Source organism: Globicephala melas, chromosome 5 (assembly GCF_963455315.2).
Source record: "Globicephala melas chromosome 5, mGloMel1.2, whole genome shotgun sequence".
NCBI lineage: Eukaryota > Metazoa > Chordata > Mammalia > Artiodactyla > Delphinidae > Globicephala > Globicephala melas.
Window position 1 is genome coordinate 136,320,506 of NC_083318.1, and position 25,948 is coordinate 136,346,453.

At 40.6% G+C, this 25,948-nt stretch overlaps 1 protein-coding gene across 11 annotated transcripts in view; it reads right to left on the bottom strand.

The window, feature by feature from the left end:
• The window catches only part of RAPGEF2 (Rap guanine nucleotide exchange factor 2), a 243,974-nt gene that overhangs the window by 60,825 nt on the left and 157,201 nt on the right, over positions 1–25,948 (bottom strand). Inside the window, exon 1 of one of the 11 annotated variants that reach the window (XM_060299868.2) lies at positions 15,524–15,622. The exons of the other annotated variants lie outside the window; for them this stretch is intronic. Coding sequence (XP_060155851.1) covers positions 15,524–15,526 — 3 coding nt within the window. The 5' untranslated portion in view covers positions 15,527–15,622. Of the gene's footprint in view, positions 1–15,523; positions 15,623–25,948 lie in introns of those variants that run through there. 11 annotated transcript variants of the gene reach the window in all.

Sequence of the window (25,948 nt, forward strand, 5' to 3'; positions counted from 1 at the left end):
TTAATAAACTGATAGATTTAATAATATTTCTCATTAAAATACATCTAGACATTTTTAAATATTGGTATGACTATGCTTTAAAGGAACGACCGGTTCAACAAAAATTTGCTTTATATTTACTGGAGAAACCTGCCAAAAGATTAGCAATTTGTAAGAACTTAATATTCTCCCAGCTTCCTGGCAGGCTCAAAAGACATAAGTCTCAAGTTATCTTCTGTTCAACTTCCTGCTAAGTCAAGCAACCCTGAGCAAGTTGATTAACTTCTGTGCACCTTAGTTTCCTCTGTAAAATGAATATAACATTGTCCAGTGACTAAATGAAGTTAACTTGTAGAATCCACCTGCAGCTGTCTCTCTCCCTTTCCATTCCCTCTGCCATTTTTCCATCTTAGGTCAGATAGTTTCCAAATTCAATGGGAAAAAAAAAAAAAAAACTAACTTATTTTTGACACTCTCATACCTAATACCACCATTATAGTATTTTACTTATTATATATATTTCCCCCAAAACTCTACATATTATATTTTATTTTTTAAATATTTTTTGATGTGGACCATTCTTAAAGTCTTTTTATATGTTAGAAATATCTCCTGAAATGTGGTGGTGACCCAGCCCTCTCCCCAGGGCAGAAAGGCTACCCGCGTGTTTTTTAGGGTTGGTAACCTATGAATAAACCATAAACTTCCTTGGCTACAGTGGCATGAATTACAATCTGAAATTTAATCCCTACATTTATGAAATAAGGATAAACGGAACACAAACAGAACAACTTGGACCCCTGTTGAGGAAAATAAATAAGCAAAACTAGTAAATTGACTGAAAGGCTGTCAGTCACACGACTGATGTTTTCAAGCAAATACCTTTAAGAAGCCTTTTCTATCGGACATTCATAGAAAGCACTGAATAGGAAACTCATGTGAACTTCACTTCAAAACAGAAAAGTGGAATCCTTTAGTATGAGGAGAAAGTGTATGATCTAAGTACCATCTATTCCAAGATGTAAGGCTGTGTAAGGCAACAGTAAGGTCACCTGCACACCAGTCCTGTTCTTACAAGAATCTCATGAAGTAGGTTATTATTATGACTATTTTTATTTATTTATTTATTTTTGCGGTACGCGGGCCTCTCACTGCTGTGGCCTCTCCCGTTGCAGAGCACAGGCTCTGGACGCGCAGACTCAGCGGCCATGGCTCACGGGCCCAGCCGCTCCGCGGCATGTGGGATCTTCCCGAACCGGGACATGAACCCGTGTCCGCTGCATCGGCAGGTGGACTCTCAACCACTGCGCCACCAGGGAAGCCCTATTATGATTATTTTAGATAAGAGGAACTAAGACACAGAAAAGCTATTTGCACCAAGATCACACAGTGAAAAGGTGGCAGAGAGAGATTCCTGGCTGCCTGGCCCTGTGCTGAATACACTTAAGCATTGAACTTTACTGTATTTATGGACTTATGGGTTGACTTGAAAACTCTCATGAATACTGATGAAACTCTGAAATGTCTGCTTATATCAATTTACTAATGTAGTTTCTTGTACAAATTTCAAAATCATATAGAAAAACAGTCATCTAAAACAATTTCTCACTCTTTCATAAAACAAATTATTAAACCTTTACATCTGCATCTCCAATGTCAACGATTCTGACATCACACTGCCACTTTCCGAGTCATCCAATAGAGTTTTCATTCCTTCTAAGTTGTTTGAGATGCACGACTTTTTGCATCTCTCTGGATATACTGTGCAACATTAGTGAGGTTGATTTTTCATCGTCTTGTAGGTTCTTTACAAAATCATTTACTATTTATAAGCTAACCTTTAAAATGTTATGGTAGTAACCAGTATTTGCAATTCTGAGATCACATATCCAAGAATCATTATTAAATCTGTGTAAAACTTCTTTAACTCCCTCATCCCACGTTCCACAATATGACCCTTACAACATTCCAAGCTAGCATTGTTTGAGGTCATTACTGCCTTATGTTCCTTACTGAAGAGTACTTTTTCTGTTTAAAAAAAAAAAAAAGGTAAAATGAATTGAGAGAGAACCTCATAATGTAAGAGACAAAAGCAACTCCTTCTCTGGTAGTTAACTCTTGCAGAATGAAATCTTGCCTGATATGTTATACAATACCCCTAACATCCGACAATCAGAGAAAAAGTATGTGGGTGCAGGCACACACACAAATAAGTTAGTCAACTAATGTCATCACCTTAAAGAAAGACACCTGGCACAGTGAGAATAGTTCTATAATAAATATCAGAACCACTAAAAGTTTGCCCTCTGAAAGACAGTTGTAGTTTTTCAAAATGAAAATGTTTATCTGGGACCTAAAATAAAACAAACTATATAATCTTCCACAGAAATACCGAGGTAGTTAATTAACATGTATGTATCACCAAAGGAAATGTCCTGTTGTCTGTTAAAAAACACAGTTTTATGATGGTTTTCAAGTGACAGCCACTCCATTCTCACTCCAAACACACCCCCCCCATATAATCCCTTTTCCTTTGCAGCTTATTTGCAGCTATCAATAACCAGTGATCTGAAAAGCACACCTTTCTCTGAGGAATTTCAAAAAAAAATGTCTAGATCACTTAGTCCAAGATTTTTTCAATAAAATACATGGCAAATTTTGGCACTGAGTCAGGTAACTGAAAAGTCACCTTCTGGGTAGCACTTCACCTACAGAAATCCTAACCCTATGTGCACGTTCTCCTCACGTGAGGAATAATTCCCCCATTATCTGGGGCACACGTGTACCTAATGAGCAACGTGGTGAACATCTGATGCCTCTTTGTTCCGATACTTATAAAGAGCCCAGATACTGCACTTCACGGACGGAGAAACAGAAGGTCAGACAGCTCAAGTGGCTTGTCCAAAGCTCCCAGGTCCATGGCTCCAAAATCTACGCCCATTGCACTCTGCATCTGGACTCTAGAAATGTGTTATTTGGGGCCATATTCTAAGCCAACTGTGACACCCACCTGCTCCCTGATTTAAACAGGAAATATCCTAAGAAACTTTAATATCACCATAGCTTCACTGTCTAATACAAAAACCAACCCAATAAATACATTTTTTAGCAAAATTGGTGATTATCCATATAGTAATACTGATCATCATATTCTACAGTTACTAAAACTTGAGTTCTCGTGTTTTCCAGGACCACATGGGATCGGTGCTCTGGAAGTGGAGACCCCTGGAGATGGTGGGGAGCCGCTCGTGATAGGAGAAGGCAGTTTCTAGGACCAATTAGACAACAACTCTGATGAGCTGCAGAGGGACGGTGGGCAGTTATCCCAGCTGTAAGAATGCTCAAGGGAGCGTGGAGTCGGAAATGAGCCTTTAAAGCCAAGGAAAAAAGATTCCTATGGGATCCACGGATGATCTTAAGCTGCCTTCTTTTTGAACAAAAATAAATAGTTGGTTTGGCAAGAAAGCCTCACTCAGAATTAAAGACATTACCCCACAAGTCATGTTTAACTCTTTAAAAAAAAGTTATAAAAGCCACGTGACATCCAAACACAAATGCACTTAGGTCTCCATACAATAAAATGCCCAAAAATGGCTGAGACTGGCGAGCTATTCACCAATGTCCTCCTCTTCCAGGGAGTACAGCTGGATTGCATTTCCCAACTTCCCTTACAGTCACATAGGTGCCCATACAACTGACTTCACGCCTTCAGGGTATGAACAAACAGAAGTGATGGATGCCGTGCCTACGCCCTCCTTATATGCATCTTCTACAGACCCGCCGAGACCTTCCCCTTGCATCAAGAGTCTGTCGGAAGACAACAGAAGCTTTGCGCCGAAGGTTAGACAACTGAGCCATAACGTGGAGGGGCCTGGATCCCTGCTTAGAGGAAAACTGTCCACTAAGTGATCCAGAGTACTTGCTTCAGATCTTATGCAAAAGAGAATAAACTTCCATTGTATTTGAACCCTTGTGTTTTGCTTGGTTTGATACAATGGCTAGCATTATCTTAACTCATACAGATACAAATATGATGATACTCTTTTGTGACCTGTCTGCAAAAAATCTTCCACAGTGAAATTCTCAGTTCCTTAAGGAGAAGTAGGTAGGGCTCTGATGACACCCTGACCTCACAGTGCTGTGTGCAATTTGGATAAAATCAACATTAGAGCTCCTTTAGTCAGTCAAACACATTTATTAAAAACCCACTTTATGCCAGTATGCCATGCACTGGTCCCAGTTTCCTAAGCCAGCAGCAAGTAAGATAAACTCCCTGCTCTCACGGATCTTACAAATAGCGGGCAAGATAAGTAATAAAAGATTAACGAAGAAAACTGTCAAATAGTGATAAGTGCTGCATTCAGCAAAGATTAATTAAGAGACTGATGTGACAGAAGGATGATTGGGGGGACTTCCCGGGTGGTCCAGGGCTAAAGAATCCGCCTTAGAATGCAGGGGACACGGGCTTGATCCCTGGTCAGGGAACTAAGATCCCACATGCCGCGGGGCAACTAAGCCCGTGCGCCACAACTACTGAGCTCGAGTGCCTAAACTAGAGCCCGCGTGCCGCAAACTATAGAGCCCACGTACTCTGGAATCCGCACGCCAAATCTACAGAGCCCACGCACCCTGGAGCCTGCGCACCACAACTAGAGAGAGAAAATGTGCCCGCCACAACTAGAGAGAAGCCCGCATACCACAACGAAGAGCCCACGTGCCGCAACGAAAGATCCCACATGCCTCAACAAAGATCCCGTGTGCTTCAGCTAAGATCCAATGCAGCCAAAAATAAATAAAATAAATAATAAATAAATCTTTAAAAATAAAAAAAGGGATAGCCAAGAAAGACTGAAGATGTGACAATGTGATGAGAAAACTGGTTTTTATATTCTCAGTTATCTCCTAAAGGGATAGTTTTAATCATACCACTTTATTAGATATATATACCATTTTACTAGGTATATATGTATATATACACGCACACATACACCTTATAGATCTATATCTTATACACATAGACATACAAACTTTATATATTAACATATACTTATATTTCATATATTTATGAAGAGTATGTTATATTTGCCTTTGTGCAAAATTGAAAGAAGTCTAGTATATCCCTAAGCCGAAGGAATCCAATTACTAAACATTTTATGAAAAATTATTGGGCTCTTCATGCAGCTTCAAAATGAAATCAACTAAGTATCACAGTACCTTAGGAATCAAAGACAGTATAAAACAGGTTTGGATTTGTTCACTGTCCTATGAGTCGGAGAGCACTTAGTCAAATTTCAAGATGCAAAATATTACACAATGGAAATATAAGGCTTCCAAAATAATTATTTGTCCTCCAAAAGTACCGCTTAATAGGTTCAAGGGAAAATTAAGTCTAGAAGCCACCTACTCTGTCAACTGATTTTGAGTACAGTACTCAAAAATTTATTGAATAGACTGATTGCTCAGGAAAAAAACACTTCTATTGCAATGTAAGCTATACTCTTTTGAAAAACAGGAATTCATGGGGCTTCCCTGGTGGTGCAGTGGTTGAGAGTCCGCCTGCCAATGCAGGGGACACGGGTTCGTGCCCCGGTCCGGGAGGATCCCACATGCCGCGGAGCGGCTGGGCCCGTGAGCCATGGCCGCTGAGCCTGCGCGTCTGGAGCCTGTTCTCCGCAATGGGAGAGACCGCAACAGTGAGAGGCCCGCGTACCGCAAAAAAAAAAAAAAAGAATATGTCACACAGAGATAAGTAATTTGAAAATTAATAAAGCAGGACACGGGATATAGAGGGTAGGAGGTCTCACTGCTAAGGTGTCCTCTGAGCAAAGACCTCAGTGGAGTGAAAGCCTGCACCCTGCAGGTACACATGGGGAAACAGGGGTCCCACGTACAAGGCCATCAAGGGCACAAGCCGAAGACACGGTGGCCTTGGCGTGTTTTAGGAACAGCTAGGAAGTCAGCACCAGCCCTGAGAAGCCCAGAGGGCATCAGAGCAGAGAGAGACGCCACGGTGAAATCATGTGGGCAAGCTGTGGGACTGACGCTGGATCTCATCCTGAATGGGATGGAAAGATCGGGGGTTCTTAGCACTCACAATACATTCAGCACGAAGGTAAAACATTTTCCTAAAATGCTTAATGCAGATATATATTACCTTTTGGAGAAATATTCAATAGTAATTCCACATAACTTGAGTAAAAGATGTTTATTACAACTTGTACCAAGAGGCCATTGACAAACAAGGACCTCGTAGCTCATCTTACTTGATGTCCCACAGGCAGTGACTCAACTGTGAAGCCATGTCTGTTCTAAGTCATGGTTTCTGGGTACACTGGCTATACAACTTTATTTACTGAAAAATCCCACCCTGTTCCTCTTATATCTGTGTGAGACACACACACACACACACACACACACACGAGACTACCTAGAATTCAAACGACATCTCAGATTCCACCGCTAATGTTTCCATTTCTAGATTTCACTCAAACACAACCACAACTGCCGCTTTTCCAGTGATGAGTATTACAACTTAGCTAGACAATAATCTTTAAATCAAAAAATAATTATACGTTATCCCTCTTAAGTTACTCACACAAAATAGTGGGCATTAATTTTATGTGTCTAGAATATCAGCTTTTCCTTTTACTTCAGTGATAAACATATTCATTCTGGCATTTATTTCTAAGGACTTCAGTGATAAGACATCTAATTTAACGTCTACTTTCAAGGGCTTTGTGTGTCAGCCCGGGCACACCAGATAATTTCATTGCTTTAGCTCTGTCTAGAGGGCACTGGGGGAGAATTAACTGAACATCTGTGGTGCATTACTCATTGCCCAGGGCCATCAAAAATATATCCCGCATACACTGCATAAAGGCTAATAGATTTTTCTTTTCCTCCGCCTTTCCTTTTTGGTTTGCTTGCTTGTTTGCTTAGACTGGTAAACCTCAGACACCATATCACCTGGTGACGAGTCTGAATGACTAGGACACAGTTGAGCACGTGTGACCTCATAAGGAGACTCCTTGGTAATACCCTCACTTCTGTCAATGTGCCAGCATTTCTTGTGACCTTCTCGTCATCTCCAAGGATTTATTTACATAATCAATTGATCAACTGTCTCAGGTAGCACATTCCTCCTAAACAAAGACCAACATCTAGTATTCTAAAAAGCTTTACTTTCCTTAAACTTCAACTGCTTTCTCTGAACTTTTAAGCACGTATGTGTATGCATATTAATTTATTAATCCCAAGTTTAAATCAGGGAAACAGAATCACGTTAATCAAGATACACTCAGGGAATCTTACAACGGGTTTCATATAACCTGTGGTGTCATCAGTGCGTGCATGTGCGTGTGCGCACACACACGCGTTAACAACCTGAAAATGTCCTCTACTATAAACAGTTTAACTTCCGCAGCCTAGAAGTTTCAAAGGCTCGATTCACCTTCAGCAGAAACGAGAACTTAGAAAATTAGCCAAGTGCCCACTGTGCGTGAGACCCTCTGATGGGGATTTACATACATTCTCCTACTTCATCTAACGCCACTGCACCACCATCGTCCTGTCTTGCTTCCTACAACAATCTCTTGTTTCCCTTTTATTTCTTCTCCGCGTTGCAGCTCAGTGAACTTCTGGAAGAGGATAGAAAAACTTGCACCTGATCACGCCAATCCCTGGCCAGGAGCCTGTCAGGGACCCTCTTTACCGCAGGGACAGGTTCACACCTCCGACCACTGCACGCACCTCTTCTCCTTGTGATCTCTGCACACCCCTCTCAGCTCATTCTCATGCCACACCCTGTCTCTCTCTCTCCTCTGCCTCTGCTATTACTTCCTCCTAGCAGGGCGCCCCTGGGCGGCCTAATTCCTGAGCTCCCCTCCTGGAGGTGAGACGTTGTCATCAGAGGTTCCTGTGTCACTCAGAGCTCAGCCGCCCCTTACAGCAGCTGCTGCTCTAAACATCCCAGCCTTCCCGGAGTTAAGTCCAAAAGGGAGCATGGCTGCCTTTCCTTCACCCTCTCCCTTGCCTCAAAGGGCCTGAAATACAGTCTGTGCTGAACAGACACACACATCACTGAACGATTCAGCCGAGTTTAGAGCTGAGGGTACTGAGGCCGAGAGAAAATGAATTAGGATGGCCTCTCCTGTCCTAATTCAACAGCCACTCCTTTCTGCCAGCAATTACAGGTAAGACTGCCAGAATAAAGCGAAATGACGAGGAATAGAAGAAGGAGGAGATTATACTAAACCTAGGCTAACGGTAAGCACAGTTAAGCAATGTATTCAGTTTGGATTTCCTCCAAGTCAGGATAAAACTTGTGGACTCAAAACTTTTTGAGTTCCTGTCTGTATAGATTCCAACAGAGGAGCCTGGCACATGAAGAGTGTCTGAACTCTCCTCAGAATTGTAAGATTCATTCATCTACTCAATTATTTAACAAGTATTCACGGACCGACTGCAACGAGCCAGGCATAGTTATAGGAGCTCGTTATCAGGCAACGATGGGCACTGGCAAAGCCCTGCTCCCTGGAATTTTTCCTTCTGGAGGCAGGAGGCTTCAGGGTGGAAGGTGAAAGAAGCGATAAGTAATGATAAACAAATAAAATAAATGTAGATATCATCAGTACTATATAGAGAATACCAAATGGGGCGGGGGGAGTGATGCAATGGACCGTGATAGCTGGGACTGGGGAGACTACTTAGACGGGGCACTGGGAAGGCTGCTCTGAGAAAGTGATATCTGAGATGAGAGGTCAATAAACACAAAGGATCCAACCAAACGCGATCTGGGGGAGAGCCCGACAGATGGAAGGAATAGAGGGCAAAGGCCCTGAGGGAGGAAGAACCTGGGGATGCTCAGGAAACGAAACCAAGTTCAAGGTTACTGGAGGGCAGAGGGGTAAAAGCAAGCTCAGAGTAGTAGGAACCAATCCTACTACAAAGGAGGCTTGTTAAGGGCAATGGGAAGCCACTGGGCTTTTAAACAGGAAACTAACAGGATCCAGTAACGTTTTCCAAATTACTCTGGCCAGTGAATGGATAAAGAAGATGTGGTAGGTATAGACAATGGAATATAACTCAGCCATCAAAAAGAACGAAATAATGCCATTTGCAGCAACACGGATGGACCTAGAGACTGTCATACTAAGTAAGTCAGATGGAGAAAGACAAATACCATATGATATCACTTATATGTGGAATCTAAACTATGGCACAAATGAACTTATATATGAAACAGAAACAGACTCACAGACTTAGAGAGCAGACTTGTGGTTGCCAAGGGAGAGGCTGGCTGGGGGAGGGAAGGAATGGGAGTTTGGGATTAGCAGATGCAAACTATTTTATATATATATATATATATATATATATATATATATATATATATATGATAAACAACAAGGTCCTACTTATAGCACAGGGAACTATCCTCAATATCCCATGACAAAGCATAATGGAAAAGAATAAGAATGTATATATGGGTATGACTGAGTCACTGTGCTGTACAGCAGAGATGGGTACAACATTGTAAATCAACTGTACTTCAATAAAATAAATTTCTAAAGAAAGGTAAATCATTATGTCCAGGTGGTGGGGAGGGACAATAGAGACGGGGAGAGAGTCAGGATGGAGTGGGCTGTGCCTTTGGGACCACAGCAAACAAACTTAACAGCTTTCAAAACCTAACCTGGTCATGTTTAGAGGGGCCTCTGCAATCAACTGCTTAACTTTCTCAAAAGATAAAATCCCATCTACGTAAAGTTCCATCAGGGCGATCACCTATGTGTCACTGATTGCTACAACACTTTAGTAATTAGTTCTGGCCTCCTCTAAGTTATGTGGGTACCTGACCAAATTTCCCAGGTACAAGGGGTCAGATTATAAAAATATTCAACTTCTTACAGAGTGGTAATTTATTAAATATACTAACAAAATGAATACTTATTTTGACCAAGTTCCTAACCAGTGATTAGCATTAGGAGGTCATAAATTATAATATGAAATTGTAGAATACACGGCTATATCCAAGCAGTTTGTGTGACCCAAGAAATCATTGTAATTCCTTGTAGCTTAATTTTCTCACCAGTGTGGAGTAGACATAACAAGGTCTATCCTGCCTGTCTCACAAGGCAGCTCTGAGAACAGACGACCAACGTGAAAGAACTCTAGTAATATAAAGCATTATGCAAATGCAAGTTTTTGTATAGTACAATTATAGACCTGGAAGGATTTTTAGGGATTTATTTAGCATAATCTCCTCATTTCTCAGTTGTGGGAACTGATGTCAAGAAAAATGAACTAGTTATGGCACTGTCAAAACTTGAATCCAGATCTTACTTTCATATAATAAAAAAATTAATTGGAATATTTTCCAAATTTTCTACAATGTAAATTGTGGCATTATTATTTTTAAACAAGTATTCTGAAAAATAAATACTAAAAGGGAAAAGTAAGTTGGGAGTTCATTACTAATGATCTATTATGTTGCATAAACCAAAATTAATTTTAACCTCAATTCCATGATTTATGTATATTAAGACAAACGCTCTTAGAAAAGCATGTAACTTTCATAATGTTAGACAGTCGAGGTCCCACCATGTAAAAACACAAGCAAGTACCTTGACCTGGTTTGGGCACTGAATTATACTGAAGGCCTTCAAAGATAGTTTGATCTTTCATATAATCCATGTTAATATTCCTTCTAGGTAGAATGTCCAAATGCCTAAAACTTCGTATCAGCCAAAATTCCTAAACAGCTTATCCCAGAAAGTTTTAGCTGCTTAGGTGAGTAATATTTATTTCCTTATTTTATGTAAATGTCAAAGAACTACATGACTTACTATAACAAAATGCTGATAGTTAGCAATGTTAATCCTAATTTATCATTACGATTGCTAATGTAAATATGCCTTCAGTCTTTAGACCCTATTCAGTTTCACCTAAGTCTATCTAGCCATAGGGGGGACAATATCTTCTCAAGGGGAAACAATTATCTACTCATTCTGATGTTTGTCCATATCTGCCTTATTGTACTTTTTAGTAAATCATCTCTCACACATTCAGTAAATATGTACTAAATGGCTTTTTCATGGTAAACATATCCTAGACACGCCAGGTTAAGTGCTGAATCTCACGAATGAAGTCCCTGCTTTCATGAGGCTTACGCTTCAACGAGAGACACTTAATAAATAAATAAGCAGTAAAAACATAAACAACAGCAAGAACAACATAAACATAATAATAAATGCTTGGCAGATACTTTTTAAAATGTGCTGTAGGGCTTCCCTGGTGGCGCAGTGGTTGAGAGTCTGCCTGCCGGTGCAGGGGACACGGGTTCGTGCCCCGGTCCGGGAAGGTCCCACATGCCGCGGAGCGGCTGGGCCCGTGAGCCATGGCCGCTGAGCCTGCGCGTCCGGAGCCTGTGCTCCGCAACGGAAGAGGCCACAGCAGTGAGAGGCCCACGTACCGCAAATAAATAAATAAATAAATGTGCTGTAACAGAAATGCCTGCGTGGCTACCCCAGACTGGCCTGGCAGGAGACTCTCCTGCACCTGGGATCGGAGCATCTAGGAGCAGGCCAGGTGAAGGCCACAGGAGACTGAATTCGGGCAAAAAAGAACAACCTGTGGAGACTCCATGGCTTGGTCCGTTCTATGAACATAAGGAAGGTCGAGGAGCTGAGGGAAGTGGCTAAGAGAGGAGACCAAGATGAGCCCAATTCATGCACAGCTTTGCAGGGAGGGCAGATTTTATTCTAAGCACTGGAGACTTTTAAAAGAAATGACATGGTCTGGTTCTGCTTTTTTAAGATACGGTGGGTTGCTTTGTGAAGAATGGCACAGAGAAGGGCAAGATTAGAAGTAAGGGGGACGCCAGGAGTCAGCGGGAAGCGTCCAAGCGAGAAGGTGCTGATAGCTTGGACCAGGATGCTAACGATGGAGGGAGAGCCACCAGCAGGAGGGAGGGATAAACAAGACTTGCGGAAGAGCACGGAGTCTGGGCCACCCAAAAAACCAAAGATAATTCGCAGGTCTGGGGTCTTCATCTCTCGGTAAATGGTAACACTAAGGACGGTGAGGGGAGGAAACCTGGAGAACCATGAGTGTCTGCGGCCTGCCTGGCTGGTTGGGTTGGTGGTTGGGAGAACACTCAGAAGTCATATTTTGGCTGTGTCGAGTCCGAGGTGACAACTCTACTCAAGGCTCTGTAATGGCCTATATGGGAAAAGAATCTTTAAAAAAAAAAAAAAGAGTGGATATATGTATTATACGTATAACTGATTCACTCTGCTGCTCCCCTTGAAACTAACACAATATTGTCAATCAACTCGACTCCAATAAAAAGTAAAAAAAAAAAAAAAAAAATCCGAGGTGACCACCTCACAGTATCTCGTGGGCAATGGAATAAACAGTCTTGAATTTTGATTATAATCAACCAGCGGATGTCTGGTTTGTGGGGGGGGGGGAAACTTTGTAAAAGTTTTCACCTGCTCGTTAAGTGCTTCCAGGTTAATATTAGTACATACAAAAATAATAATAAATGATGATCAAGATGGTTATGATAATGAGGAAGAGGATATTTTGATCCATCCTGTGATGAGCTGATGATTCTTGAAATCAGCAAACAGATGGGGTAATAAGAGGTAAAAGGTCTCAAGTTTTCTGTCCCTTTTGAGCTAAGCCATTAACTGTAAAGGTGTTAGATACATACTAGCAAAAGCATGACAAAAGAGCCCCACAGGAATGTAAAACAAGAATTCAATTATATTTTAAAGTAAAGTTAGCTTCAATATCTAGGATTTTGCTCACAGACTCTTTTAAAGAACTTGAGAAACACCTAGTGGCCTCCTCCTAATGTATCAACCTAATAAAAGTTCAGCTGAGGTATGAACTTGGTTAGATGTTTGCCATCTCACTTAATGTGCCCGTGTAAATGAAGTCGGTTCCTTAATGCTTTCGGTTTTATCAACAGAATTAAGAAACCTCCTGAGATAGAAAGCTACTTCCTCTCATGTATCAATTCAGAGAACTCACTTGAAGATTAGAGTCGAGAAACACGAAGTAGTAACCAAGACACCAATGACAAAACCTATCGAGCAAACCAGATAAACCCTAATTTCTCTTGTGTGGCCTCCTGCCTTGAAAGCCATGGTCCTCTCCGTTACTCTCTGATGCATATAAACTAGATACCTTCCCATCGAAGTAGATATATGCATATCCTAACATATGAATGAACAAGGCTTATTCTAATGTATTCTACCAACGATGGAAACTGGGGAATGAGAAATATATTCCAATTATAGAAACGTGGAGAATAAACCATTTAGTTTCGGAGGTGAAAAATCATCTCTAGTCAATGCAGAAAGAGTGAATTGAGACATCTTTAATTCCAAAGTGAATAAGTGACAAGGTGAAAGGAAGGGAAAGGTGACACATGACACAATGGCCAAGAATTCCAGTTACTGATGGTTCAGATCTTATAAGACGTTTTGAAAGGAATGGAACAAAACAGTAAGATTTAATCACCTTTAACTCAGGGGAGGGGGGATGGGGTGTCGATCTGAATGAACACCTGAGAAGTCAGGTAGGACATATCCCCACAAGGACACTGCTTCACTAATCTCAGTGCCAATGACTGGCTCTGTGTGTGTGTGTGTGTGTGTGTGTGTGTGTGTGTGTGTGTGTGTGGCAGGGATGGGGAATGGGGTGACAATTAACTGCATCCTTAATATTTCCAATCTGAATCCTCCTTAGGGTGGTGAGAACCACCAGGTACCTTAGGAAAAAGTCTTGAAGTGTTCTATTTCACAGTTCCTGAAGGCCCCCTGGGGTGATGTGTGTAAGAAGCAGCTTATGTAAGTGTCTTCCTCGAAGTCAGGGGTGAGACCGGAAAACACTGGTGACGTGAGTAGAGCATGTTTAGCTGATACGGTTAATACACTCCTGTATCAGAAGAAGGGCAGGGCCCTTTCCCAGCTGATTTGGGGAGAACGGTTCTGAAAGAACAATGGCTATTCTGGTGCAGATGCTGTGGGGAGTAAGAAAAGGGGCCAATAAAGCCAGATTCAGGAGATTTTATGCCACTTCCCAGTAAAGAAACTTTAGCCTGAAGTTGGTCACTTCTCTTAAATTGAAATATCAGTGATTCCACTGAGGAACAGCATGACGTGCAGTGTATCACACTTAGCATATAAGAATTGCAGCGCTCACACCTCCTCTGGCACTGAGTCTCAATTTTGATGGCATGCAAATTTTGGGGAGAGGGAGAATGAACTCATGGCTCAAGAATCTGGCAACTGCTTGGATTTCACTGTAAAGAAGCATCATTAAGAAGCTAGGAATCTGAGTCACTTAATATCAGGCTTCAGCTAAATTCTTAAATGGTTACATAACACCACTAATTTTTAAGAACAAGAAAGGGTTTTTTGTTTTTTTTTTAATGTCAGGGCTTTAGGATTTCCTCTGTTTTTCATACTACAAAAATGTCCTGTCTGACCCTTCCATATATGTAGATATTGCTTATTGCTTTTTTTCTTGACGAATGAAAGCTTTCTGCATTTTCAGATACAACCCATCATTAACCTGACTCTCCAAGCTCACGACTTTCTTTAGGTTAAGTAACTCATCTCTCTATGATAATACTTCATGTTTACAAAATCAGGGAAAATATGAAGAATTCCACTGCAATAATTAAAATATCACTGAGATCCCAGTTGGTTCACACACTATCAAATAACTGAATTAACAATTATAAACCACGCCTCAAATCCTGGAAGCTTCACAACACACAGATAACACATCTGAATGAATAACAAAAGTTTTCACTCAAGCTGTGACATGTTGACATGAAGTAGAAATAGATTTTAAATTTTGGAAAATGAATAAAGGAAAATTTTGAAAATTAATTTAAAAAATCTTTTGAACTTCTATACGAATATCTTCTCAAAATTAGCTATAGTAAAATCAGAAAAACAAACATATCAGTTCTATGCTTATTAGTAACCAAAGGCATCCTTTCTGTGAGAACAAGTAACACAAACAACTAACATTAATTTGCTTAGGCTGCAAGAGCTTCTTTTCCCAGAATTTTTAAAAAGATGAAAAAACAAAACAGATAAAAGAAGATATCATAACTTAATACATGACACTGTCTAGAGCAACCAGAGCAAATAACCATGTTCTTCTTACATACTCAGCATTAAATTATCTTTCACAAAGCAAAAGGCATTTTTTGAACCGATAAAGCAATATGTACAGTTAGAGGGATAGAACTCCCACATCCTGGCCTTTAAATTGTTCTTCTTATGAGACAGCAGCATTTATGAGCCCATAATGACTATTTTAAATCCCCTGAATCACATCGCAATAGAAAAACACTGTGTAGCATGCTGTATAATGGCATATTTAAATATGACCCAAAATTCCACACTTGTATAATCTATATTAAGTTGTGAGCAAATACAGGCATTTCTACCTTGATCGTTTCTCTAAGCAAAGGTTAACTAGAAGGGCCAGTCTTAGGAAGAAATAGAATACATACCATGATATAGTCTCTTTCGTTAGAAACGGCAAGAAGAACAGATTTAAATTAAGACTTGGTGTATAAAAGCTGAAAGCATAGAATTTGTATCCACATAATGAACTGATGTCTCCTCTAAAGACGTCAGATTGCTGTTCAGCTAAACTATCTAAAAATACCTCGTTGCAAACACAGACACACACACACACACACACACACGCGTGCGCGCGCGAAATGACTACAAAGACAGGTCTTACTAAGCAGCTCTGCTTGCACAAAATCACTTAATAAGTGGGGAAAATTTTTTAAGTACTTGTGAAAAATTGAACAGGAATTTTTCTTAGCAACGATGATCTTTTATGAGCTATTTTGAAAACCAGTACCAATTTGTAAAAAGTAGTTAATGATGGACCTTAAAGCAAATCATAATTGATCTAAAGATGTCCAACAGAGAATCATGTTCTATGAACTTAAAATTAGATAAGGGAAAATACACGTCTGAATCACTGTCAACATTCTATTTAAAAACCAAAAAAGGGAAATCTTCTGGCTGGAAAAGTGGGAATCTAGTTCATGGATGCCACTGTATGCAAGATCCTGTGCCATATATGGAACCCCCCAGAAGCAACCTATGAGGTAGGCGTCACGAACAGCGCTTTATGGACTAGGAAAATGGTTCAGAACATTCAAGTCATCTGTTCAATGCCAAACAGCTACACAGAGGAGATAGGTCTCCAACCCACAAAGGACTGACCCTGGAGTACTATAATCTAATGTCGATAACTGACACCCACATAGGCTTTAGAGTTTGCAAAAAGACTCTGAAGACATTAACTCTTTTTATATTTTCCTCTTTTAAACCTCAAGTTTTTCATCTGTAAGACTGGGAGAATCTCACTTGGCTCCTAGTATCATTTTGATGATTGAAGAAAATAATATATGTAAAGCACTTAGTAAAATAATGTAGCTATTACCATAATCATTTAAATTCATGCTGTGGGGAGACTGGTATTATAATCATGATCTCCGCTGTGAACTGAGAAAACAGGAACTTCAAGACGTCAGATGACTTGCCTCATGCCGCAGAGCAACTAAGCCCGTGCACCACAACTACTGAGCCCGCACGCCACAACTACTGAGTCCACGCGCCTAGAGCCCGTGCTCCGCAACAAGAGAAGCCACTGCAGTGAGAAGCCCACGCACCGCAGCGAAGAGTAGCCCCCAGTAGCCCCTACTCGCTGCAAACTAGAGAAAGCCCACACGCAGCAACGAAGACCCGATGCAGCCAAAAATAAATAAATACATACATACATACATACATAAAATTTAAAAAAAACGACTTGCCTAGTAGCTGCGCAGCTAGTCAACATCAGAACAAGGATTCAAAGCAAGGTCTCGGTACATATTTTATTGTTCTACTATCCAAAAAGCTAGCTGAAGTAGTTCCTTCCTTCCTAGTACTATGGGGAAAGGCTCACAGTTGAAATGAAGGGGATTTTGCTTTAAATGTCCTCACCAGCACGCCTGACGGTGTCTGGCACTGGGCAGCGGTCATAAGTGAGTTTTGCTGCACGTGACACTTTCGTGTGCATCCCTTTTGCTCTCAGGCTCAGGCTAACACTTCAAAGACACTTGTCAACTTTACTATAAAGCAGTTGTCGGCAATATCTTTTTTCCACAGCATCTTTGGATGACACTTGAAGGAGGGAACAAAATAGAGAGAAGCACTAGTACGTAGTAATGAATATATCCATGGCTAACACAGCCAGTACTTGATACATATGCCTTGAAGGATGCTCTCTAACCCTGCCTGGGATGAGGAAGCCCCGCCCACCCTCCTCCTTACAAAGGATGGCTACTGAATCCAGGGCCAGTAGCAGAGCCAAGACAAACTGTTCTTTTTTTTTGTATTGGAGCACAGTTGATTAACAATGTTGTGCTAGCTTCAGGTGTACAGCAAAGTGATTCAGTTACACATATACACGTATCTATACTTCTTCAGATTCTTTTCCCATATGGGCCAGCACAAAATATTGAGTAGCGTCCCCTGTGCTATACAGTAGGTCCTTGTTGGTTATCTATTTTAGATATAGCAGTGTGCACACGTTAATCCCAAATAAGTAAGTAAGACAAAGACAAGTATCATATGATATCACCTATATGTGTAATCTAAAAAAAGAATGATACAAATGAACTTATTTACAAGACAAGACTGTTTTTTTTTTTTTTGCGGTACGCGGGCCTCTCACTGTTGTGGCCTCTCCCGTTGCAGAGCACAGGCTCCGGGCGCGCAGGCTCAGCGGCCATGGCTCACGGGCCCAGCCGCTCCGCGGCACGTGGGATCTTCCTGGACCGGGGCAGGAACCCGTGTCCCCTGCATCGGCAGGCAGACTCTCAACCACTGCACCACCAGGGAAGCCCCAAGACTGTTCTTAATGCAAGGAGAAGCATCATCACTGGATACCAGGTCACTTCATGATGGCCGTGTGAAAGTACAGCCCCCTACAAGTTATAGCTATGTTCCACAGTCCCAAGAATATGTGTTACAGCGATAAAGGCTAAAGAGATGTCAAAACTGTAATAAAGATGGACCTAATTATTATTCACACCTGTACTTTAAATGTCTAAGACAGTGCTGCTAAGTCTGTCTGTCTGAGAAAACTCTTTCATCTGGCTATATGCTAAAATTAGCTCCTTATGAATTACTTATCTACCTGGAAACAAATGAAGACAGCAATCATATCACCCAAACAGTAAGTCAGAAACAGGATTCTTTTCTATAGTCAAGTCTAGAAACAGAGTAATTGTAAAAGACCTCTGGAGAACCACACAGATGGGAAATGTCAGATAAGCATGGTGACCTTCCTGTAAAAAGTTGCATTAACAAGAGAAAACTTTCATGTAAAGAGTTATTCTTCAATACAAAACTGTATTCTTGCCATTCTGGCCAAACTTGAAGGGTTTATTTCCTTCAACATCAAAGCACTCTATATTCTATGGTAAGAATGGTAGTTACTACATCACGCATAAGAAATCCCTTTGAAACTTACACTAAAGAAAATCAACTCGGAATGTAGGGGGAGGAATAACCTGTTCTCAAACTGTCTGATGAGAATTATAATCCACGGGACACACAGAAAACAAGGAATTGGTCCAATCCTTGGCAACGATGTAGGAGAAGCAAATTTAGGTATTTCATGTAGCTTCCAAAAATAGATCTGCATGGGCACACGTGTGTGGGTGTGTGTGTCTGCACGTACAAGGAGAGACTGCCACTGGCTCCACCATGTATTAGCTGTATTACTTTGGGAAAGTTACTTTACCCCTCTATGCCTTAATTTTTTCATATATAAAAAGGGGATATACTTCTATTGTAGAACACCGCCTAAGAACACAGAAAGCCTTCCACTTTAGCTAATGACATTATTGCTACTGTTTTTTTACTCTAATATTGAATAATCAACGGAAGGTTGCTTGCTGAGTATGGAACTGTAGAGAAAACAAAGCGAATCAACTCAAGGACACGTCATCTAAGCAAAGGGAAAACCTAACACACAGTCTCTGACCCACCTGCGTGACAGATTTAATTCTCCTTACCTTCTGGATAAACAACATCTTTAAAAAACCTAAGAACTGTGCCTGTGATGGGCCATGCGTCGCTCTAAGCCTTTACAGATTTTACCTCTAATCGCCACACAACCATTTATCTCCATGTGACAAAGGAGGATTCCATGTAATAGAAAAGCTAAACACTTAGCCAGCATCACACAGCGAGTGGCGAAGCCAGAACGTAGACCCGGGCTCCTGGCTCTGCAGCCTCGCTCTGACCATGAGGCTACAGTTCTTATTAATCCCTTCCCTTCGTGTAACGAGGGTTACAGCTGGTCAGATGACAGCCTTCATGATCACAGGTACAAACTATTTCCCACACTGGGTTGTGTGTACAGACAGGTCTCTAGGAGCAGCATCGTCTTCTCACTGAGAACCCCCCCCCAACCCAGCCCCTGATAAGTCCTGGGAGGTCCCGCAGATCCCTGGGTAGTTACTGGGTTGGCCAAAAAGTTCGTTCGGGATCCCCCCATAACGGCTGGGGAAACCCGAAGGAACTTTCTGGCCAGCCCCAATACTTCAGTGTATTTCAGGATTCGGGCTCCTCTGGGGTAGGACCAACAGCATTCTATCAATGATGAGAGTGTGGCATTGAACATGAGAGCAGGGCATCTCCAACCCCGCTTCACCTTGGGCTTCTACTCTTCTATCAGGATGACTCTGGTGCTCTACTTAAAACCTCCAAATCCATCTGCCTGAAACGCCCTTGCCCCCCACGTCCAACCTTATGCACCTGGTGGGCTCCAGCTGCCCGGCACATTCCCTGCCCACCCCACCCCCATCCATAAGACTCCGGGCATGTGTCAGCGGGTCTCTCCCTGCTACTAGTCTGTGAGCAGGTCTAAGACAGGAGCCAAGACGTCCTCACACTCAAATACTCGAGACCAAACACAGAACACAGTTCCCTCAAACAAGTCATCTGGCATATCTAGTTCCACAACTGTAAGCCCACTACTCTTATTGTAATATACAGACACGGCTACCTTAACCACACCATTATACTAACGTAGCTAATAGTACATTTCACAGATTCTAAGGTGCACAGTTTCTTTTTTAATTTTAACATCTTTGAAACCGGGATCCGTCTTACAGTCAATGAGAAGAAAATCCTGGGTCCTTGAAAGTCAAGTGAACTAACCCCCAGTGCCTTACACTAGCCAACTATGGGCAGATTAACAGAGATGGTGTGACTACCAGCCACCCTAAAGGAAGCCCTAACACAAAGCCCAGACTTCAGAAACTAAAATCGGGAACACGGTTATCCCACATCACACTTCTATTTCCTTACATTTTACTGTTGATGGCTTTCTAACTACTACATAAATCGACAGCATGAGGCCAAAGCTCTCTGACTTGACATTCAAAGCCTCTCCTTCATCAACCTGCATCTCCCAGCTGCCCCTCCATGCCGGCCACGCCAGCTATACCGATCCACTCACTGTTCCTTTCTTAAAAAAAAATAAATTTATTTATTTATTTAGTTTTGGCTGCGTTGGGTCTTCGTTGCTGTGTGCAGGCTTTCTCTAGTTGCGGCAAGCGAGGGCTACTCTTCGTTGTGGTGCGCGGGCTTCTCATTGCAGTGGCTTCTCTTGTTGGGAGCTCGGGCTCTAGGCACACGGGCTCAGTAGTTGTGGCACATGGGCTCAGTAGTTGTGGCTCACGGGCTCAGTAGTTGTGGCTTGCGGGCTCTAGAGTGCAGGCTCAGTAGTTGTGGCGCACAGGCTTAGTTGCTTTGCGGCATGTGGTATCTTCCCGGACCAGGGCTCGAACCTGTGTCCCCTGCACTGGCAGGCGGATTCTTAACCACTGCGCCACCAGGGAAGTGCCCCACTCACTGTTCCTTAATTGTACACAGACACTTTCGATTCACTGCTTTAGCTCATTCCTCTTGCCTTGCAAAAAGCCCCGTTTTCTTTTCTCTTTACACCTCGCTTGTCTCCTACCCCTGTTTGTGGCACAGCTCAATTCTTCTTTCCTTCTTCATCTACTTGAGTCACAAATGACATTCCTGCCAGGGGGCTCCTATGTATTTTTTTGGTCCTACTGCTCACCCAGCATTTAAATATATGTTACTTCCAACCAGAGGCAAAATTTTCAAACCATATTTTTAAATCACTTTTATAGAAATCTAGATAAAACCCACAAGAAAACATTCAAAATATATTGTTTCATTATTAATTTTCTCTTTTCAAAAGGCAATAGGTAGAATATATAATTTCAAAATGGACAAAATTAAACTGAGATTAAAAAAGGACAAGAGTAACGTTAATAACTTCCTGTAATTTTTAATTAATTTTACATTAATTTTTAATGTATTTCTTTTAATCCACAGACTTTTCATATCAGTACAGACTTACTTCTTACTAGCTACTAATTTAACAAGTACTCAGTTTATTTTGACACTTTATTCCACTAATATTGAAAGACACTTTTGTTAAATGAGAACTACAGCCTCTATTCTCTTCTATTCAAAGACAGACCTTAAGTAGTTTCTTGCTCTGAGAAAAAAGTGAGAGGCATTTAGGTTACCCATAGCTCTTTTTCTAGAACAAAATGAACTTTTCATTTAATATCACTACTATCAACTTCTGTGATGTTTGCTTCTTCAAAGACATTCTTTAAATCTTACTTATATCAGTTTGTTAATTTTTTTCGGGGGGGGGAAACGAAAACAGGATATGAAGGGGAAAGAAGTCTGGAAATATGCCCAACTAAAAGGAACACAAAGGATTTCAGTGGTAAAAGACATGGTATCCAGTGGAATGGGAAGAGGAAAGGAATGTTGTCACAGGTGTTTATATCAATATTTTCTTTAGCTAAGCTATTTGAAAGTTCACTTCTTTTTCTTTTGACATTTTAATGTTGACTTTTTGTATCTTAAAATTTTGCATCCACTTCAAGAAAAGCACAATGGTATGACTACAGTAAACTTTATTAAAATCACACTGGATTCTTTCTTTCCCATATTGGAATGGAATTCTAACAGTAACTAAAGAAGGTTTTAAGTAAGTAACTTTTCCCACAATTTTATGTATATATTATATATACTACATATATCATGTTATATATTAATGTATATTACATGGCAAACTTTAAAACTATAAAGTAGACAAAGCAGTTCATGATAGTTACAACGTGTCTCTTAAATAAGTTGTCCTTAAATATACCTTCTACATATATTTGGGGGTTGGGAGAAATCTAGAACAAATATCAGTGCCAGATTTTATGCTATGGTATAATATAAACAACATTTCTGGGACTTCCCTAGTGGCCCAGGGGTTGGGAGTCCGCCTGCCAATGCAGGGGACACGGGTTCGAGCCCTGGTCCGGGAGGATCCCACATGCCGCGGAGCAGCTGAGCCCGTGTGCCACAACTACTGAGCCTGTGCTCTAGAGCCCATGAGCCACAACTACTGAGCCTGCGAGCCACAACTGCTGAAGCCCACGCGCCTAGAGCCCGTGCTCCGCGACGAGAGAGGCCGCCGCAATGAGAAGCCCATGCACCACAACGAAGACCCAACACAGCCAAAAATAAATTAATTAAATAAATTAAAAAAAAACCATTTCTACAATAAGAGGCTATGTATCAAAATGTTACCAATGGTTTATCTGGGCAGTAAAATTGTGATTCTTTTTCTGTCCTTGTCTTCATCTGTTTTCTAGTTTTTCTTTAATAAACACATGTATAGCTATGTATTTTTTTAAATTATAACTAATGAACAAAACTAATAAGGGACGAACCACAGACCAAACTGACACCTAAACAGCCATAACACAAAACAAGCACTGAAATTTAGCTTAGCTATTCAAAGGGTAACTCTTTAAATAAAATAGTTCTATATTTAGGTAAATGTTATCCCTAAAGCAGTATGATTTTGACATTTGATTGTTTCCACAAGTGGAATGAATTTCAGTAAAAATAGGAGGCCTTATACGTTAATATTAAGGTATTATATTCATATTTTTAAATTGCCATTTAAGATAAGCAAAGTATACTTTTAAGAAAACAAGTAAGTCTAAGATTAATTAGCCATAAAGAAAAAGTTAATTTCATCCTTCACATTCTCAATTACTGGAAATCTGACATGTAAATTGTGCTCATCATTCAACTTCTGCCAACCTCGCTCCATCCCCACCAACCCAGATGCTGTAGGTCCAGTGACCACAGAATCCTTCCAGATCCTTACTGACAACTTGAAGCAATCTTTTTCACCAATATTAAAGGTACTATGAACGTCTCGGTTTCAGAAAATTCAGAAAAACTACATGCCACGACAGTCCCACTTAACTCCAAATTTTTCTTAATTACTGAGAAAAGTAAAAAAGAGAGCGCTTTCACTATTAAAACTTAGAGTAAAAATGTCAGGTTGAACCCATTCTTTTTTTCCTAGCAGAATAGAGACAATCAAAGGTTACAATTCCACGCCTTTTTTACAGTCATGTTTCACTGTCTTTTATTATGAAAGGTGTGAAGTTGTGCACTAGAACTTAAAATTAGTGAAATGTTCACCTATCGGAGATAACCCATAATAAGGTGCTCCCTCATAATCTGTATTTTCAAGATCTTTAAATTAGAGCTGTAAGAAAATAAAATGGTTATCAGAGGAGGTTACACATATTTTCAGATATCTCTGAAAATTACCCTCTACCAATACATAACAGAATTCTAGCTTTTTCTACATACCTAAATTAGAGATGAGATTCTGGATTAATCATGTTTACACACACACACACACACATGCATGAAATACATGCATACATAAGGGGGGTATGTTTTATTTTATAATCAAACCAAGTCAATATTATAAACCAGTAATGTACTTCAAAGAGGAATATGTACCTTACTAACTCAGAAGTGTTTTTCAGATTGTCACTTTATTGATCAAAAACTGTAAAGTGAGTCCATGCCTATGATGTCTCTGAGAACAGCCTTTATAATGAGCAGGTAGTGTAAGTGATGAAGAGGATCTGGTATTACTGATATGAAGTGAGGAGATTTGAAGCACGTGGGGAATATCTGTGTAATGACTTTACAGAAGAAACACTGATCGGGGGTTGACCGATACGTTATGCGGATATGGCATTATCACAGACTGTACAAGTAAATAAGATCATTATGTACCATATACACACACGCCATGTGTATGTGTGTGTGTGTGTGTGTGTGTGTGTGTGTATATATATATATATATATATAGAGAGAGAGAGAGAGAGAGAGAGAGAGAGAGGGAGAGAGAGAGGGAGAGAAACACAGCATAACTAACATAAAAGGCCCATGCTGGAGGTTTGGTCAACAAGAAGAAATGGCGGAGGTTGACAAGTGACCAGTTCTGCGTGGCCAGGGTGTTTCTAGACCAGCAGGAAAGGGAGCGGCAGGGCCCAAGGGCCCAAGAGGCCAGCGTGCGTGCTACACTCTACGTGACGCTTCAGTGCAGGTGCTCTCTTGCATCACCTCTTTACGTGCTTTAGCGTGTACATGTGCGTTTATGGTCTCTTGTATGTTTTTGAACAAGCGTCTTATCTCTGTTCCCCAAAATAGACACTTTTACTTAACTCATTCTGTGTAACACCTAAGATAGTACTAACAGCCCTGGCATTTTAATACCGTACATGGAAACGATCACAAGCATGTGTCAGTCAGACCTCCGAAAGTAAAGACCATTTCTTAGTGATGAAGAGAAATGAGGACATCAGAGAAAGCAAAGATCTTAGGATAAGGAAATTGAACAGAGACCTTGAGGAAATTTACTAACTTTCATTTAAATCACACACACACACACACACACACACACACACACTTGCACCCCGCTCTCCCTCACGAGTATATCTCTATGTATATAACGGCACGCATTTTCTTTTGTTTAAAAAAAATTTTAAAAGCTCATAACTAAATCATAATCCAAATAAAATATATGGATAAAGATAAAATGGTCATTTGATCTAAGTAGAAAAAATTTTCAGAAGTTTAGAGAAGGGGCTTCCCTGGTGGCGCAGTGGTTGAGAGTCCGCCTGCCGATGCAGGGGACACGGGTTCGTGCCCCGGTCCGGGAAGATCCCACATGCCGTGGAGCGGCTGGGCCTGTGAGCCATGGCCGCTGAGCCTGCGTGTCCAGAGCCTGTGCTCCGCAACGGGAGAGGCACGAGGCCCGCGTACCACAAAAAAAAAAAAAAAAAAAAAAAGTTTAGAGAAGATTGCTACAGACCTGAAAAAAAAAGTTGCCTTTTTTTTCACTAGGTACATAAAGTAAGCACTAAAAGGTACTTCATTAAGGATTTAAATTAAATAAAATAATTTTTACATGCTTATTAAGCACAGGAAAAAAGAAGGAAACTCAACCATCACTCTTCAAAGAATTCTTAAACAGATTACCTGAATAAAATATTTAAGAGTATGGTCAGGCCTAAAATCAAGGAAATGGACTAAAGAAATTTCAGTTTATACTTCAGGGATAATTATATCTACATGACCAAATTTACAGAGTATTTATTTTGGTTTAAATTTAACATCAGTATTTCAAACATATAAAGTATGATATTTTAAATGAGAAATAAAACTGTAACTTTAGTCTTCCTATGGTTAAATAGTTAAAGAAGAAATACTTGATATTCTAATAAGATGCATTTTGAGCATTCTTTTTTTAATTGATCATTCTCTTTTCCAACTAATCTTAATTGATTTTATTTTTAGGTAGTCTATATTTAAATCGATCATTACCAAACAATGTTTAAAAGCAAGGATGGAAAGTATGCTTCTTCTTTTGACTAAAAGTAAGAATTGTTCTTTAATATGTCCTACAATGAGATAGAGCTTTTTTCAATCTTATACACGCAAGTTGT